The sequence below is a fragment of the Stigmatopora nigra genome, chromosome 12 (assembly GCF_051989575.1).
Source record: "Stigmatopora nigra isolate UIUO_SnigA chromosome 12, RoL_Snig_1.1, whole genome shotgun sequence".
In the NCBI taxonomy this organism is placed as follows: domain Eukaryota; kingdom Metazoa; phylum Chordata; class Actinopteri; order Syngnathiformes; family Syngnathidae; genus Stigmatopora; species Stigmatopora nigra.
The window spans coordinates 9,664,743-9,682,786 of record NC_135519.1 but is presented as its reverse complement, the minus strand read 5'-3'; the positions used below and the strand labels follow the sequence as shown (position 1 = coordinate 9,682,786).

The window sequence follows — 18,044 nt, the reverse complement described above, 5'->3', positions numbered from 1 at the left end:
GAACCGATGCATTGACCAGCTGAATTTGTGCTATTCCTCTTGAGTGTCACCATTGCTATGGCAACAGATACCCCACATGTGGGTGGCCAGACTTATCTGACTACCTGTGGGGGACATGCTTCTTTCTTGTAGCGGCTATGATGTGTCACTGAGGGGCGCTTTTAACTGATTAAATTGGCAGTGGTGGTACAAATCGAATGGCCTTGTTTAGTTGGTAATTCCAAATCACTTTCAGTTGATTTAAGAGCATTTGCGGGTGATTTTCTCTTCATTTGAGGTCACTTCTTGTTCATTATGAGAGCCTATATGACTCCTGTCTCGTTTATATGGAGGCATTTATGGTTTGGCCCTCCTGCTCATTTACTGTTCATATATTTTCAATACCAAGTCACTTCTTTTTGGAGCATTTTCGTGTGACACTCTGTTTATTTTGTGTTATTTTCTGTTGATATCAGGTCAGTTTTAATTTGGGGCCATTTCTGGGGTCAATTTCTATACATTTGGGTTAAATGTCAGGTCACTTGCATTTCCTTTTGGAACATTTCCATGTTGGCCACCTAGTGCTGTAGGAGTTCACTTGCCTGGCTTTGTGCAGAGAAGCGTGGGATCGATTCCCACCTGCTGGCTTTCTTTGTGTGCCCTACGGCTGACTGGCAACCATTCTAGGGTGTAGTCAGCCTTTCGCCTAAAGTCCGGTGGGACAGGCTACAGTGACGCTTGCGAGGATGCGCAGTAATGATGATGAACAAATGAACATTTTCAGGTCATTTCCTGCTGGTCTTGGGTCACTTTCAAATTTGAGGGCATTTCTGAGTCATTTCCTGTTGAGGGAAATACACTCTGGTTCTAGCTCCTATTTACACTGATGTGGATTCTTTTAAAATTCATAGTATTTAACTGAATGCCTTATGAATGGAAGGGTTAACGTACTGTCATGGGATCCTTGGCACAATTTTAATTCCCACATAAGAGGATCATTGCTTCCAATGAAATATGATTCTCTAAATTGATTTATTAACACCAGAGTGGTTTCCGGGAACACAATTTGGTAATAAAATGTGATAGATGCTTCACTTTTCTTGTTAAAACAAAAATAAGGCAGTACAACCTGAAAGTTATGGCAATTGTTTTTTTTAGATTGCCGATTTAGAATGATATTCTTTTCCACAAATAACCATGCTTTTAGTTTTTTTAAGATTTCTGGCAAAAGTGCATCCTTCAAAAGCCAGGAAAACAAGGACAATTTGAATTTAAATATGTTTATCACTGCAAGACATCCAATTAATTTGAACTGGGCTTAGAATCAACAAACATGGATTAGACTTGTATTGCTCTGAATGGCAGCCAATGAGTTAAACTCTATATGATGTACATTCAAAAGCTTAGAAATTTAAAACCACCCAGTTCAACCATACCTCTTTAGTTTATTGGTATTTGTGCAGAGAAAGAAATGACCATTTCCGATAAAACTGCTGCTATGGCAACAGGCGCTCTATCTGCACAGCTGCCGTTTGTCAGACTCTCCTCATTCAAAAAGCATCATTCAAATTGGAAAAAACTCCCGATAATCCCTCATATCCCTCGCTAGGCTACGTCTAATCCTTTACAGTTTCATCCTACAAAACACAAGTGATTTGGTGTGAATGTTTCAATACAAAGCCTTAGAAAGAGAACTACAAGAAAACTCGTTGTTAATATTGCTACATTGTTGTCGTACAAATCATTAAAACTGTAAGTGTTACAGTTCATTTTGTGCATACATTTGTTTAGATTGATTGATTGATGTTGATAGCCAGAGGGCTGGTGGTGACTGATGGAGTGATGACGCTGAATGAATCTTTATTTTGGTTTTGTTTTCAAATTATGCCCCTTGAGCAAATAAAGATGACAAAGGGGTGGACATTTTTGGCTGCTTATTTGAAGAGGGGTAATAGCTCCCGTCTCGCACGTGTAATAATTTGACACAGATGAACTTGGAAGTATTTTAAAAATAAATAGCACTGGCATTGACACTTGTTGACTTGTAGTGTAGTCGGGGGAGAGGGAAAACAGAGGACTATCGAAGGTATAAAAAAGATAACTTATTCGCTACCAATCCCTTAGTTGGATAATTGAAAAAGAGATGAGAAAGAGATTAAGAAAATTTAGTCTCGGCAGCTCAAAAACTGATTATGAGCACCTCGATTCCTATGGTGGTGGAAAAGGAAAACAAGTGAGTACACGATCTGCATCAATGGAAAGGGAAAACAAGTCTGTGGATGAAGGGTTATTCTACCTACTGGAGTTATTGGCTGATAGGCGTCCCAATCCGTTTGAACCTGTGGATTGGACATCTATCACAGTCATTGGAATCAGATGATTTAGAAGAAGGAAAGGATCCCCCTCAAAGCACTTTTTCAGCAAGGTGTAATAAATATGTATGTAATCTTTCAAAGCACACTTCATCATTTGCTTTTTATCACGTCCACTCGCCGATGAGTCATGACGCTTTTATCTTTGCCAACCAATCATGATGCAGGAAATTGATCAAAAAGAATGATGACTTAAGACAAACGTGGCCTGATTTTTTTTAACGTTCCTTTTTTTTAAACTTAACAAACACTATACCATAACTTAGTATCACCCTTTAATAATAATATTCCACAATTGGCATTTCCTATATTTTTATGTTCTCAATAACTCCCATTTACTCTCTCTCTCTCTCTTTCTCTCTTTCTCTCTCTCGACTCATATCGTGACTGTCCGAACAGCCAGTTTTGATCCGGTTGCAAATGTTTGCGTGCCAGAGAGATTGTTAGTACATCCCTCAGTACGCATAGACGAAACAATCCCTCCCTGGCCCTTACTCCCCCCGATAAAATCACTGATTCTAGCCACAAAAGAATTCTTTTATGAAAACAAGCACAGACATCTCACATGAGTTTCTATAAACCACAGACATTGTGAAACTGCAAGTTTCTAAGTAAGCCTTACAGAAAACGGAAAACAAAGATGTGACTACATGTTCCCTAATTATAATTTTTATGACCGAACTCACCCTTTTCTTCTTATACCAAAAAAAAGCAAGGACAGTGTCATTGTTGCTTAGTAGGGATTGGACCCTCATTTTTATTTTTTGGTAGATTAGAAAGAGCTGTTGCTCAACTAATATCTTGAGCCCTGTGGAAAAAAAAATCACAAGGGGGATTACATTTTGGGACATCTACCATCAAATCCTCACTTTTGTTAGGTTTCATTACAGCAATAAACACAATATTTGGGGTCATAGCATCTCACAAATTAGCCCCAAAAATTACACTCGAGTATCACGTAGGTAATTTGTCGTTTGTATAGGAAGTGCTTCCTTCTGTAAAGCGAGGCGGCTGTCACATGACGTCTGCTCAATGTCACGTAGAATTGAACCTCGTGTTTATGACTGCCCGGCCTGTGTTTACGTCATAAACTACTGTTACTACGCCTGTCACTATCTGCCATGTTTTATTCTTCTTATTTATCCCATATTGTCCAGCAAGCAGTCCATTATGATGCAATTTTTATGTTTTAAAAGAGACCATTTTCAGTCAAACTTTATACACTAGATCTATAAGCAGACTTTAACTCTTCCAGTGCCATGGATAATGACAAACATCTAATCATGAGGCCTCCAGTTATCGTTTATATGAATTAAAATGAGTTAATCACTACTAGGCGTCCAATCCATTTAAACTTGGAGAGTGACAATGGATGAACATTAATTCATTTATTGCCATCCTTCAGACTTCAAATGGATTTTCCAGCAGTCCGTCCAACAATGAATTCAGGAGGTTAAAATAAAAAAGGAACATAACCAACAAAGAAGGACAAAACTTAGCCTGCATGCTTTTGGTATGTGGGAGGCAATCACCTTGAGAAAACCCACAGAATCCCGGGGAGAACATGCATCAAAACTGTCGAGCCACATGATGAATTTAGCACAAGTTTTAGTTTTAATTTAGCCCAATGCCCTTCCTGACTCAACCTACACAAGCGGGAATTGAATCTGGGGCACCAAAACCACTGAGCCACCACTTGGGCACACACTCACATCATTACCTATTTTTTTTAATGATTGACATACTCACATTTCAAGAAAGTCAGCATGTTTCATTTTTTTAATCAGAACGTCACCATCTACGTGATTATACTCTGACGCTATTTCTCGCACTCATTTGATTAACATTTCCAAGAATTACAGCATTAGAAGTACCGGGTTAAAAGAAACAGGACGGCAAGAATGTACATGGTCAACAATGAGGTTTTACATTATACGCTTAACAATGCACCACCTGCTGTTTTCATTCCACTCTACCCTGAGTGTTGCTGACTTTAATTGCACAGTCATTAATGAGAGTCCACATACAAAAGTGCAAATTAGCTAAAGAACATGCAAGTGAAAGTAGCGGATTTTGGATGTTTTCTCTATTTGTGTGCAACCCATTAGACTTCAACTTCAACTTTCTAATGATTGTTGACAAATACATCTCATTAGCACTGGGGCAATTTAAGCCAACTGAGAATAGTTTAACTCATTGGATATTGAAAACAGAAGCTGCCTTGTGGTGATTCTCCTGACTTTGGTGTGGGCGGGCGTGGGCTTTATTCTTGCTGGTAGCAGTATGATTGTTAGTGAAGATGGCCGTTTTTCTCCCTGTGCCCTATGGCGGTAGCGAAGGTGAATGAATGAATGATACTGACAACAGAGGCAGAATTTCAATTTGTTATGACTTGTAGGGCTTGGCAACTATCGTTCTATTCTTAAGGTAGAAAATGGAAAAATAGAGGACGGATGGGGAGGAGGGAGGATGTGTTCAAAAACAAAACTCTCTTTCGGCATCCCGATTACTTCTGTGGCAAAATGAGAACAGCTTTTGTGGGGGGAACAAAACGCACTATGATTGCCTTAGGTGGAAAAGGGGAAAGAATCAAGGGAGTTGATGAGGAGAAAGGGCATGCTATGCCCACTAATTAAGTAGTAGTAGTTGCTATTGATGGCAATCGATGTCTAGTCTAATTTGCCAATTTTTGTGTTTGCTTAGTTTCAGGTGGCTGTTGGTGGAAATGTGCCAAAGATAATGTGTGATCAATGTGAAAAAAAGTGCATTTGTGCGGCAGCAATGGCAACAAATTAGTTAAAAAGCTAACACACCTTCCTGTCAGTCAGGTCTGAAGGTAATTTTCAGAGAAAACGCACTCTAATCGGTGTATCTGACAAATTATTCTCATGAGTTCGTCACACTACCGGACACCCACTAGACCCAATAAACTGTGTCAATAATAGAGAAGTTGGTCATCCAATTGACTCTTTTTAGAAATAAGGTTAGTAGCACACTTCACAGCAGAGCTCATGGAAGCATTTTATCAAGTCATTGTCCCATCGGACATGTATTAACACATTGCACGAATACTGTCATATTTTCTCCTCAAGACAGTAGCTTGGCAACCTTTATTGCCTTTTTTTCCACAGGGAAATTAGAATCAGTAATCCACTGGTCGATTTTGCGACCGTCAAGGTTGCACGTTGTTTTCAAGAAAACTAGCTACTAGACGGAATCCAGTCTAAATTCATGGATCAATATGTCAGAAGTCCATTTGTCAATGAAATCAGGCGGGTCGTACATGATCTGGCCAGAGGTTTTGCTTATATGAGGCTATGGATCAAGATGCTCGCAATTTTAGTCACTTCTGACACACTTTATTTGAAACACCTTGGATGATGCTTGGTGGATATTTTTGAAGTCCGGAATGTAATTATTTTTGTTTTACGCCTAGTCTGGCAGTAAGCCTCACCTCAACGTAGGTAGTGTGTTAAAAGTTCACACAATAATGTATTTATTTTTTGAATCGAAGCTTGGCCAATATCATACATATCTTTAGTATTCTCTGCATGAATGAAAAAAATCCCTCTGAACAATCCCAAACAGCATCACAAGAATACTCTTTTGCATATGAATTCCTTTTTTTTCATTTTTGTGCTTACACTTACAAGACAGTTGCACAGAGCTAAACCTTGAAAGGACCCTGAGATTTGCTACAACCTCTGCCTCTGGAACACCTGCGCTCCCGCTGAGATGAGTTTGACAACAGTAACCAACACACCTACACATTTAAACTTAACTCCACTCATGTGTGCGGAGCAAAACACAAGCCTGCCCCTGATGCTTCTTATGTCTCGGCCTCTTACCCACAATAAAGGGGACACCAAACAGCGGGGTGGCGCCCATCCTGACACCATTAACATTGCACCGTCATATATCTACGGTGTTGCCATGGTAGTGATGGGGAAAAGATTTTCAACCCTTTGGTTGGATTTTCTCGCTCTGCAATGCATTGACTAGCTTTGACAATGATAGAAGTTGAATTCAAATTTAAATTGTATATTAACGGCTGTCTGTGGCATCTATTAACTTAACTTTTAGGCTTCCATTTCCAGTGAGAGATGTGAAATCTCCTTTGAGTGGGCGGGGTGGCAGCGCATGAACGAATGTGCACCCTGAAGAAATTAGGGCGCACATTTTTTTTTCCCTCAACTGCAGTTTTTTCTCTCTCTTTGTGACCCAGGGAATCGGGTCAGCAATATTGAGTTTTTTTGTTTTTCCCTTATCTATGCATTTGTTTTGCCATTTCTACCCTCTTGTTTTTCCTTTTCGACCCTATGATTTTCCATTGTTTGCATCAAGATTTTGAAAAAGCAGTGCCACCAAATTCTAAATAAATCCCAAAGACCTGCTGCGGCCTGGCGTTACTTTCACCAAGAAGCTAAATATAGTCAAGCACTGATAAATAGTAAACAAATGCAATTTCCTTCCATTTCTGCAGCTCGAGACACACACACACACACACACACACACACACACACACACACACACACACACACACACACACACATACACAGACTTATCAGGTTATTCAAACACATTTCCTCCAAGCCTAATTGTTTTTGCTTGATTGTCTGTAATGACTGGGGCAACAAACAATTAAAATGTATCTAGCAATCCAACCACAGGGCCATTTATACCCAATGGGCCGTTTGGAAGAAACCAAGCCTTGAATGTTGAGTCAAAAGTATCTATTTCACATGTATCAAGAACGATGATGAATGAACCAGAATTTCTTTAAAATCCGCTGTCTTTACATTAACCACTCGAAAACTATGGTATACTACCAAAACACTAAAACTAAGGAAATACATCAACAACTTTTCTGTTAAAATGGCTTCAGGGCTATTTCATAAATTCACTCATTAGCGGTTACTGACATCCCATCCAATTGAAGATGGATGAACGTTCTTTCTGCCACTCTCTCAATTTACATTTATTGGATGTCTGCTTTTGATAAACTCATTGAAATGCACAGCCAAAAGATGCAAAGTGCCACATGATTGTTGGTCTATAATCGTCAATAGCATGCGACAAAGACAAGTTTGAAACCCCCTTATCCAACTGTCTCAGCACCACCATTTTCCCTCGGTGCGTATCATTGATTGCTAGCTAATGACAGCATCAGCCACACTGGCCTTTTGGTCTCTCTGTTCATCATTGATGATTGGTGCAACACGAAGACTACATGCAACAGACAACCATCATATCTCTGTCACTATTCTAATGGCCCCCACAAGTGTGCCTGTCTGCTCTGATTATTAATGGAGGCTGATGGGTGCCACTGTCCTTCTAGGAATAGAAACACCTTACGTAACATCGTGTCTCTCTGTTTCCTTGAGGAATATAAAAGCCGTGTGTGGTCTCAACATAGCACGAGTGACGGCAGGTGGGCTGACACAAGGCGGACTATTAGCCCGGCAGCTGCTGCTCCAAGGGAGAGTATTGGCATCTGGGCTTTGAAACTGATTAGAACAAATGCCTGTCTGTGTTGCTATTTGGTGATGCTTAAAAATACCAACGAGATCCTAACAGTAAATTGCGCTCTAAAAATAGAACAATTGTTGTTACTGCAAAATCGGGAAGATACCAGTGAAAAACACTGATAGGATCACAAACCAAGCCTAGTGAAAATGAGCCATTCAGTAAATGAATGAATGGATCAATATAACAACTGCATTTTTTTGCACCTTGGTTGCTCAATGACAGTTCCTGCACTACTGGGTATCTTTTATTGTGGTACAAGTCTTAGTGGCACCACCTCGTGGTATAGATGTTCACTCAATTCCCACTGGTGGCGGTATAATTGCAAGTGCGGGTGGTCGTTTGTCTTTGTGTGCCCCTACAACTGACTGGTGACCGGTCTAGGGTGTAGTCTGCCTTTTGCCCAAAGACAGCTGGGTTCGGCTCCAGCAACCCCTACAACCCTTTCGAGGATGGACGGTATGGAAGATGAACTCTTATGGGCTTGTTTGTTGTCATACTAGAACTAACTATAGAGACCAAAATGTGCGTTTCTAAGAAAATTAGCCAATAAAGCAGATTATGATTGTGGTATCTAATGAACCCTTGTGCTTTCTCACGCTCCATTTAAGTCAATATGACCTAACTTGATGTGTTCAATGACTTTAGGGAAATGGAGGCCGCGCTGTTCCCGCGCTGTCATGACAGCCACAGCGCTACTTCTGTAGTACTTTTCAGGCGTACAGCAGTGGGGGAAGTTGAGAAAAGCAGGCGCGTCACAGTTTGATGAGCAGGAACAATTCAAACGCCTTCTGTGATTATAATAATACATCCAGGTGTGAGCGCTCAGTCATTAGTTTGGAGATCCAGCTCTTGCCTAAATCATCTTGTGAAAAAATCCACACCTGCGAGTGAGAACATTTTGAAAATACATAGCGGCATGATTTTTTTTAAATCACATTTTTCCGGAGTTTAATGAACAAAGGCTGATTTTGACAGGATTCCGTCACTCTAATCTGACATCTATCATCTTTGGAGTGCTTTTGAATGAATGTGGACTTCCGTGGGACGGAGTTCACATATTTGTTTTATTTATTTATTTTTTGCTTTAATGCACGCTTTCATCACTTTCATTTGAGCTTTTTTCTTGCTTTTTCTTGCTTCATCCCTTTATAGGATAAAGCCACCGTTCCCAGTAAAACTGGATTGGCATGTCTTGTTACGACAGAAGCCCTCTAGCTGATTTTAGGTCGTAATGGGCAGATTATTCATGAAAAAAATTTGCTCATGTTTTACACAATAATTACACTCATGTGTCCTCTTTTTTGGATAAAGAATCATTCAAAATTGATTGTCTTAGTGACATATACACAGCAGTGTACTTCAGTTTGTATTGTTATGTGACAGTGCTGACAAGTACAATTTTTGTTTTAAAACTCACCTCAATTTAATATAGGTTTAATCTGAACTTTAATGGATTAGAGATGTTCCATTGAGTTCTGTGATAGGAATCCCTGCAATGAAAACCCACTTCAATAAAATCATTTCAAACCTCAGACAAACCCATTTAACATAAAATAGAAAAACTCAACTAGGAGAAAAGGAAGTCACCCACCATGGCTGAGTGCAGTGAAAATGTCCTTTATCATTTAGTGTCACAACTCAATGGGATACTAATGGGATTATAAAACAAGCACATGTGCTATTTGCATAATACCCTGCAGGCTGAAATTCAGTTACGGTGAGTTGTAACAAGGCCAAACAAATAAGCGTGTCTTCTATGTGTCTAACATGATGTGATATAAATTTCACTAGAAAGCCATCAAGTGACAGGTAGAAATCTTGATTGATAGGCGCTTGTACTATTTGTTCATATGCTACACTTTAATTGTACTATTTGTTCATATGCAACATTTTAATTGTGTGCATGTTAGCTGTGGTCAACAACAGCTCCTGTGTGATGGTGTTTGTTTTCGTTTTCTCCAGTTATGCAATAAGTAGTGCAGAGGGCTTCAGCAATTCTGTCATTTTCTTTTAAAATGATGGGAGAATTCCGTATACAGAGTCCTTCACTGTATTATAGATTCATGAATTGAATTGCCCAATTAGTAATTTCCATTTTTTTGCTTTAAGAATCCCTAGTTTAAGACATGGGTCAATAAAATGATGAATTTTCTGTTGGCTTGTACTACAAAGGATTTATGCAAAGGTAATTCTAACGTCTTGTAGTATGTTGCTTGTATGGGTACATGATAAAAGTAAATGAGAATTTAACATTTTAAGAAGTATTCTTATTTAAAGAATTATGTTGAAATAAGTTATTTAGTTCATCTTCATTTAGTTTTGTCAGTTTAGTTTAGGGGGTGTTTCATTTATACATAAATATTGCTTTGTCACCATTTAATGGCACCTTTGGAACTATGTCAAAGTGAGTTGAAGAGTGAAGACAAATGTCTGCTACATTTTTACGATATTCTTCTCACGTGCCATCAAACTGGTCTCTCTGGCAACCACCACCTCCCCAATTTCTCCTCCATTATGGCGAGACTCTCCAAATATTCATTAATCCTGCCACCACACGGCCGCAAATTCCTTCAAACCTTTCATTTCCCAGCTCATGCCCGGGCAGATAATTGGCAACCCGCAAGCATTCCAGCATTGATCAGGGTCTTCGCCATCAGCTAACGTCTTCCCCGGGTCTCAGTGCAATTTAGAGGAGAGTTAGCGTAGGTCGCTTACTGAGCAAGCGGCACTGTTGCACATATTATTTCCCAGAGCCCAAAATGCTACTATAGAATTGATTAGTGGCAACTCAACTCCCATTCAACTCTCATTTTTGAAAAAAACATCATTCCAGTCTGTATTTATTCATTTTCCTTTCAGATTCTTCAGAACTTTAAAGTCTGTTTTCAAGAACTAAAGCCTCTTACAATGCAAAAATAGGTTGTTCTAAAACATGTCTCCCTGCCCTCCTCCACTAAATAACAAGCACTTATTCAGGGAGATAATGGCTCCCAACATGACTGGAATAATGAAGCAAATAAAGCCATTACTGTAGCTCGTGTAAAGGATGTTGTACAGTACAAACGTGGTTGACTCAGACGTGTGGAAAATACCCAAAGAGTTTTTGGGGGCCCGCCGAGGACCATGAAAGTGCCTTTTAATGGGAGAACTTTAATAAGGCGCCGGCGCTCTTGTGTCTGCGTCGTTCCACTCATAAACAAAACATCCACACAAGGAACTCTGTGACACAATAGCAAGCAATAAAGCACAAGACAGTATATTAGGTCTCTACACATAAACATACAATCTAGTCTCATATTCTTTAAGGAATGGAATGTATTTGACATCTTGTGAGTATGACATTTTTAACCCAGTTTTTACAATAGGATACAAGTACAAGATTGAACTCTTTGACTGCCATTGACCGAGACTGTTTTTGATCACAATACATTGGTATTTATAGTTAAAAGGTTAATTGAGTATTGATTTGCAACTTTGGGTTCAGTTCTTGAATTTATCAGAAACCAAGAATAAATATAGGTAAAAGTAATAGTAAAATATGCAACAACAGATACAATATGCACATGTTAATGTAACATAGAAAGCCTAGAAAACTCAACATAACAAGAACCCATTATCGGTAATGGCGTAGAATGTTAATAACCAGGCATGCTTTGGAAAAAAATAAATATTGCTGAATGTTTTACGGACAAACAGATAATCTCGTTATATGGCGTACAACAACATAAAGGTTTGAAGCCTTCGAGCAAGGACAAATTGAATTTGCTGATGGAAAAAGTTACTTCTGAGGTGTTCTTGGATGTTTGGAAAGAGATTTTTTTCAGGCAAGAGCTGGTGGTGAATGAGAAATGACACTAGGACTGTCATTGTCAGTATGAATTTCGCTTGCTTCAGTTTTGGACTCCACCAAGAAATCCTGATAATTGCAATCTCCTGTCTGTGTTTACTATGGTTTTCTTTTCCTCCCCCGCTGAATTTTTTTCTTCATTCGCGCGCCGACAAAAAGCGCGGGGGTGCAAGTGCCTGTACATTGCACTCACGTCTTTAATTTGTTTTCCCAAGGAGTCTAATCAGGAAGACAGGAGAAAATCCATTTAAAAGACAACATAGTCTTGACCTTCATTAAGATGACTTGGAATTCCAAAAAAATACCTGTAGACAACAAGCGCTCATCTTCTCTTCATTGTGAGAAAATGTGGGATTCTGGTTTAATATCAACTAACCATTACAGCTGCTTTTCCTTATTCCTGCTCCCTATACACAATTTTTTAAGCTTCAAGCCAATGCGTGGGCTGATACAGTACAGTACCCTACATTATTCTGTTTGTTTAAAGAAAAAAAAAGCATCTGTCTCTTCTGGTTCCAGCGCTGACAAACGTGAAGCTGTGGGCGATCGATCGACAATGTTTCCAGACCATCATGATGCGAACGGGTCTCATCAAGCACACGGAGTATATGGAGTTTTTGAAAAGGTAAAAAGAATGGAGGGCTCTTTGACTGTCATTAGATACACATCCAATCCACTACAAATGGGAGTACACGTTATCCAATTATTGCTAAATTCCAATTTTGACTTCTTAGACCTTTGACCTCAATTTAGTCATCTCTTCCATTTCATAATGCAAACATCTTCCACAACTTTGATAATGTTCATTCATCTTCCGCTGGAATTGATTTCAGCCAGTTGGTTAGCATCCAATCACAGGGCACAGTGAAACGGACAACCTCTCATCCTCACTCACAATCACACTGCCATCAAGTGGGAATCAAACCCATATTGTCTGCACTGAAGTCAGGCGAAATAACCACTGCACCATCAGGTTGCAGTTTTATAATATTACTTAATGATAATAATCCTAAACATATAGTTTTCACCTACTGCCAGAGGTAATAACGTGATTTATATACTAGCCTATTTAATCTACTCAAGTCAAAATTAATCAGTGATCATCGACTATCAATATCATGGTGTAAGCAGCCTTATAGACAAGGCGCATTAATTGGATGCTATGGAGCATGAGAATTCAGTGCCAACAACTAGATAGCGATCGAAATCATTATCATACATAAGTCAGCCATCACAGATGAGAATCAAGCTGCGCTAATGATCATGTGGCTTGTAATAAGACTTTGACCTTTGGGTGAAGCCTTAATATGGGCATCTGGCCATATGCACCGACTATTAAATAATACAATAATACGGAGGAAGGCGACCCTTATCTCTCAAAACGACGTCTGGTTCTCGAGACCCACGTTAATGCAATTGGTTTCTCTTGTCTTTTATGAATATTTTCAATCTCTCCTTTCCATTTGCGAACGACTCGCCCAGCAAATTTTCTTTGCTTTTGGTAAAGCGTTACCACTTGTTTTGACATTCCCACAGCACAGCAAAACCTGTGGTCAGCAGGGGGCTCTGATGACTGGCAGTATTCATTTGCTTGCTATGAAAGTAGTCTGTCAAAGTGACAATTTTAGATTTTTATAACAGTGATTCATGCAGTAGTCGAAGCAATCCTATTTAAAAGGTTTGCATCCAAGATGTTAAATTAGCCAAGAAGGCTTCTTCTGGTTTGGACGTCTTGCACCGTCATTGGAAGCCAATGACAGACAATATGACACCTTGGGGTCACCTCCTCATTTCCATAATCACAACTACAGTCTCTCACTAACTATTAGCTACACTTGACTAGCCCTGGGCCATATCAAGCCACTACATTGCTGGATAACCTTCCACTCTGGAACAGTCATAAAGATCGCCAGCCATGAGATGATTCAGATTAGTGTAACAAGGAAAATGAGGTGGGTGGCAGGACGGATATGGCCACATAAGCGTTTTATTCGCCATTGAGACATTTGTATATTCTCTTTTAACCTTTCGTTATTGCTCAACGTCGGGGCTCTTTTATTTTGTTGGTTCAATAACAAGAAGGTGGGGTTCAATGAACCTGCAAAAATGGTTAAAATTAGATGTGTTCAACCTCCTCCACCCACACATTGGTCTGCTGTGTGACCAGATCCAATGTGGCATTAACACTTAACTCGTTGGCTACTATTGACTGCACTAGACGTAGCAATCCATTTGATGTGGGAGAGTTGCAGCGAATAAAGCAAACAAATGAAAATGTATTCGCTGCCCTCCCGCTTCAGGTGGATTAGAGGTCTACTAGTTTTAAACTTAAAATTGTTTTAAAGTAGTTTTTAAGATCCACATGATTGGACATCTGTCTAACAAATGTTTGTTCGCAGCCATCCTCACAATTCACATAAATTGGACGTCGACAGGTGATGAATACATTTGAATTTATAGCAGTAGGATGACAAGGGGGATGTTATATATGCACCTAGTATAGAATAGAGTAATAATCAGCTCCCTGTTGTGTTTTTTGCATGCAATTTTAATAAGAGCCTTATAGATAATAAAGATGAGTGAGCTTCTTTTCTTAACAGTGCTTTATGTTCTTGTTCCCACAGCGTGCCCACTTTTCACAGCCTACAGGAGGACATTCTGAGCAAGCTCGCTGACGTCCTTGAAGAGGTTAGGGCGACCTTATTGTCATAGAAGTGTATGCAGTATATGTACGGAAGCGTTATACGACTCTAATAGAGTTACACTAAAAGGATTGATCTTGTTTCAGAAAATAATTTAGAAAACATCACCAGAATTCATAAAACTTCTAAAATGCCGTTAGATTAAAAATATTTTTTTCTTTTCCGACCTTTGATTTTACCATCTCTCCCTTCTTAATATCTCATCTCATTTTCTGAACTGCTTCATCCTCACTAGAGTCACAGAGGGTGCTGGAGCCTATCCCAGCTCGCTTCTTAATATTTGTGCAATAACAAATAAACAAAATGAAAGTAGAAATAAAAATTTGGAAAAGCTGGCATGCACAATTTTGTCCCCTAAGCCATACTTTACCCACTACTCATCTCAATATATTCTCTGAGTTGTATTTATAGAGACACAACACGGGACTGTTGATTTCATGAATGATTAGATCAAGTAATGGAGGCTTTTCACACCAGCCCAAGCAAAAATGAATCAATTTACCTAATGTAGTGCACGCTGATGTCAATGTCTCACCACCAGAAGAACAAAATGAGTATGTTTACTTATTTCTCGCTTTGGAATGCAATTATAATAGAAAGTGTCTCTCTAAGTGACTTCATGAAAGTGGCCAAAGTCTTGTAGAACAAGCATGAAATGTATTTTCTTCTTCAGTTTGCTCTTGTTTAAGTTGAATTTACCACCGCTGTCATGAATATAAATGTGTGACGGTAAAAGGGCATTTGTGGAAAACAGTCTAGTCAAAGAATGGGTTGTTCCTAAAAAGCTATAATTCCCTTTAAACATTGGCATGGAGTGCTTGAAAACTCAACTTTCATTCACCTTTAAATAGAATTTATTTGTGGAACAAAGAAAACATTGAAGAGAAGAGTATGTACACTTCTATGAACATGCAAATATTAACTCACTCCATTTTGACTGGAGGTGAATGAATGTTCCTTGTTAGCCAATGTGAAAAATGTCCATCTAGTTTTACTTGAGTTTTAATTTAAAAACACTTGAAAATCTTTTTATCTAGTATTAGTCAGGAATAACTCAAAAGGGGGGATTTAATTTTTGCGACAAAAATTCAAGATTTCATCTCATTTTAGTTACAAACACACACAAAATGTCTAGTTCTGTTTGACACAAACTACAATTTTTCATTCAGATTTAGTCAAAACATTTTAAGGCTTTGGTCTAAAGTCACTTGACTCAGATAGCTGCCATTGACGGTTCTAATCTCTCACTCCATTTGAACAGGTTCTGCCAATCAGAAATACGTTTTTCTATTGTTTTGTATGTAAATACAATTAACATATCTAAAGAAATGTATTGTTTATTTCACTTGCAATAGTTTTTCTCATCCCTAACAATTCAGCCCACTCAAATCACACTCCGAATTCATGTCACGATAAAGAAATAAAAATTTCACCTCCGTGTTTAACATCCCCCTTTTTCAGCCTCGTTAACTGGAACGTTACCATAAAGGGATTCAAAAAGAACTACAAAACGTACCTAAAAGTCTCTCGTCTTTTTCTTGTCAGACCCATTACGAAGACGGCGAGTACATCATCCGACAGGGCGCCAGAGGAGACACCTTTTTTATCATCAGTAAAGGAAAGGTGAGTGTGTGTGGTGTTTTCAGATGCCATTTGGATTTCGTTCCCACTTGTCGCCGATGCCGAGGTGTCGCTTTCATCCCTGCTGTCCGAGCTTTTAACATCACGCCAACTTAGTGTTGTTTTCTCTCATCGCCGCTGTGTTCTTGTCAACATGATAACATCCTCCCAGTGACACAAAAAAAAACAATAGTTCGAGGGAAGCGATAAAGAAATCCACTGTCTCATTGTACTTATACAAACAAAAATACTTGACCTTTTTCTGCATGATTCTTTCCCCTAATTTCCCCTCCAAGTAGACAGCACATTGGTGAACTTTCTGCAAAAGTTGCATGATTATGCCTTACATCCGTTACAAACTCAAACACAGTTATTTTGAAAAGTTCGGCTTGCAGATTTGTGAAAGGTTTGAAAATAATACCCAAGCAGGGACAGGGATCATATTGTATTTATAGTTTCCATTGGAGGTCTGTTATGTTGGCCAACTCATCAATATTTAACTCATTAGGGGCGTAAAATCCAATCTGTTTTTACTAGGATGGGCAAATGACTTAATAAGTGGGAATACCAAGTTTATTTCCCCCCTATCTCCCTTTTGTTTTCCCTGTTCTACCCAAAGAATTGATACCCGAGAGTGAGTTGTCTTTTCCCCCCCCTTGCACACCCTCTTCTTATGAACCACTTTCCACCCAAAGAATCAGTGTGCCAATAGTACGTTTTTTTTTTCTCCAATTATTTATGTTCCTGTTTTCCCTTTTCCACCTAAAGAATTCTGGCAGTAATAGTGATAGATAATGAACCAACATTCATTTGCTGCCACCGCCTCGCTTCAGATGCATTTGAATTCCATTAGTGATAAACTAAATGAAATTCACAGCAGAGGGACAATTGAACGCTACATGATTGGGTGTCGAATTCTCTTGGATAGGTCGACCAGTGGATGGAGGCTAGATCTTGAAAAGTAAATATTGCACTGTTTAAGCATGTTACATCTGTCATTTCTGTTCTGTATCCGTACTGACAGTAAAACTAGCACTATCTCAATATCGGTGCAGCACTACTTTTTTGCCCAGTTAAGTGAATGGACTCATTAGAAATGTCTTTGTCAAATTTTGGTGGAACTGTATTGTATAAGTATAAATAATTTGAAGTCAATAAAGAATGCAGCACAAAAACTGCACATTTTCAAGATTGAAATGTTATTGCCATTTTGCAACTGCCACTATGAGAGGATTGGTCATCATGCCCCTTGATGACTCAAATTCCACAAGTGCAGGGTGACTACTCCTCAAATGTCATGCAAGCCAATTTATTCCGCATCTCTGTCACCAGGTGAATGTAACCCGGGAAGACTCGCCTAACGGAGAAGCCGTCTACCTGCGCAGCCTGGGCAAAGGAGACTGGTTTGGAGAAAAAGCGCTGCAAGGGTACGTAGACGCCTAACGACGCTGCTTCTTCCCATTTAGATCTTCCTTCCCCTTCTATTTCTATCACTGTCAGACGCCTTCTAGCTTTTGCCTCACACATCCTGCGTTTATCCCCTCTAATTTGCTATCTGTCTTCCGCCTGTCTCTTATGGTAACTGTGTTCAATTTATTTTGATTCTTGCCGCGAGTGCCAATGTTTTCAAATGTGAGAAATGCTTCCTAATGGTGTTCGAGGTTAAATGCACAGTTGTCGCCAACAGCAATGTAGCATAGCCTAGTCAAGGCCTCTATTTGACATTGATAAACTTCGCTTGCTCCACAAAAATGTTAAATATATACATATATATATATATATATATATATATATATATATATATATATATATATATATATATATATATATATATATATATATATATATATATATATATATATATATATATATATATATATATATATATATATATATATATATATATATATATATATATATATATATATATATATATATATATATATATATTAACCTTTTTTCCACTTTTAAAATGTTCAAATAACTAGATAACAA

General features: G+C 38.8%; 1 protein-coding gene across 6 annotated transcripts in view; it reads left to right on the top strand.

Annotated features, from left to right (window-relative positions):
- Positions 1-18,044, top strand: part of LOC144205261 (cGMP-dependent protein kinase 1) — a 65,810-nt gene that overhangs the window by 33,059 nt on the left and 14,707 nt on the right. For all 6 annotated transcript variants that reach the window (XM_077729501.1, XM_077729500.1, XM_077729498.1 and 3 more), the window contains 4 exons: positions 12,247-12,352; positions 14,352-14,415; positions 15,975-16,052; positions 17,382-17,476. In XM_077729501.1, coding sequence (XP_077585627.1) covers positions 12,247-12,352; positions 14,352-14,415; positions 15,975-16,052; positions 17,382-17,476 — 343 coding nt within the window. The remainder of the gene's footprint in view (positions 1-12,246; positions 12,353-14,351; positions 14,416-15,974; positions 16,053-17,381; positions 17,477-18,044) is intronic.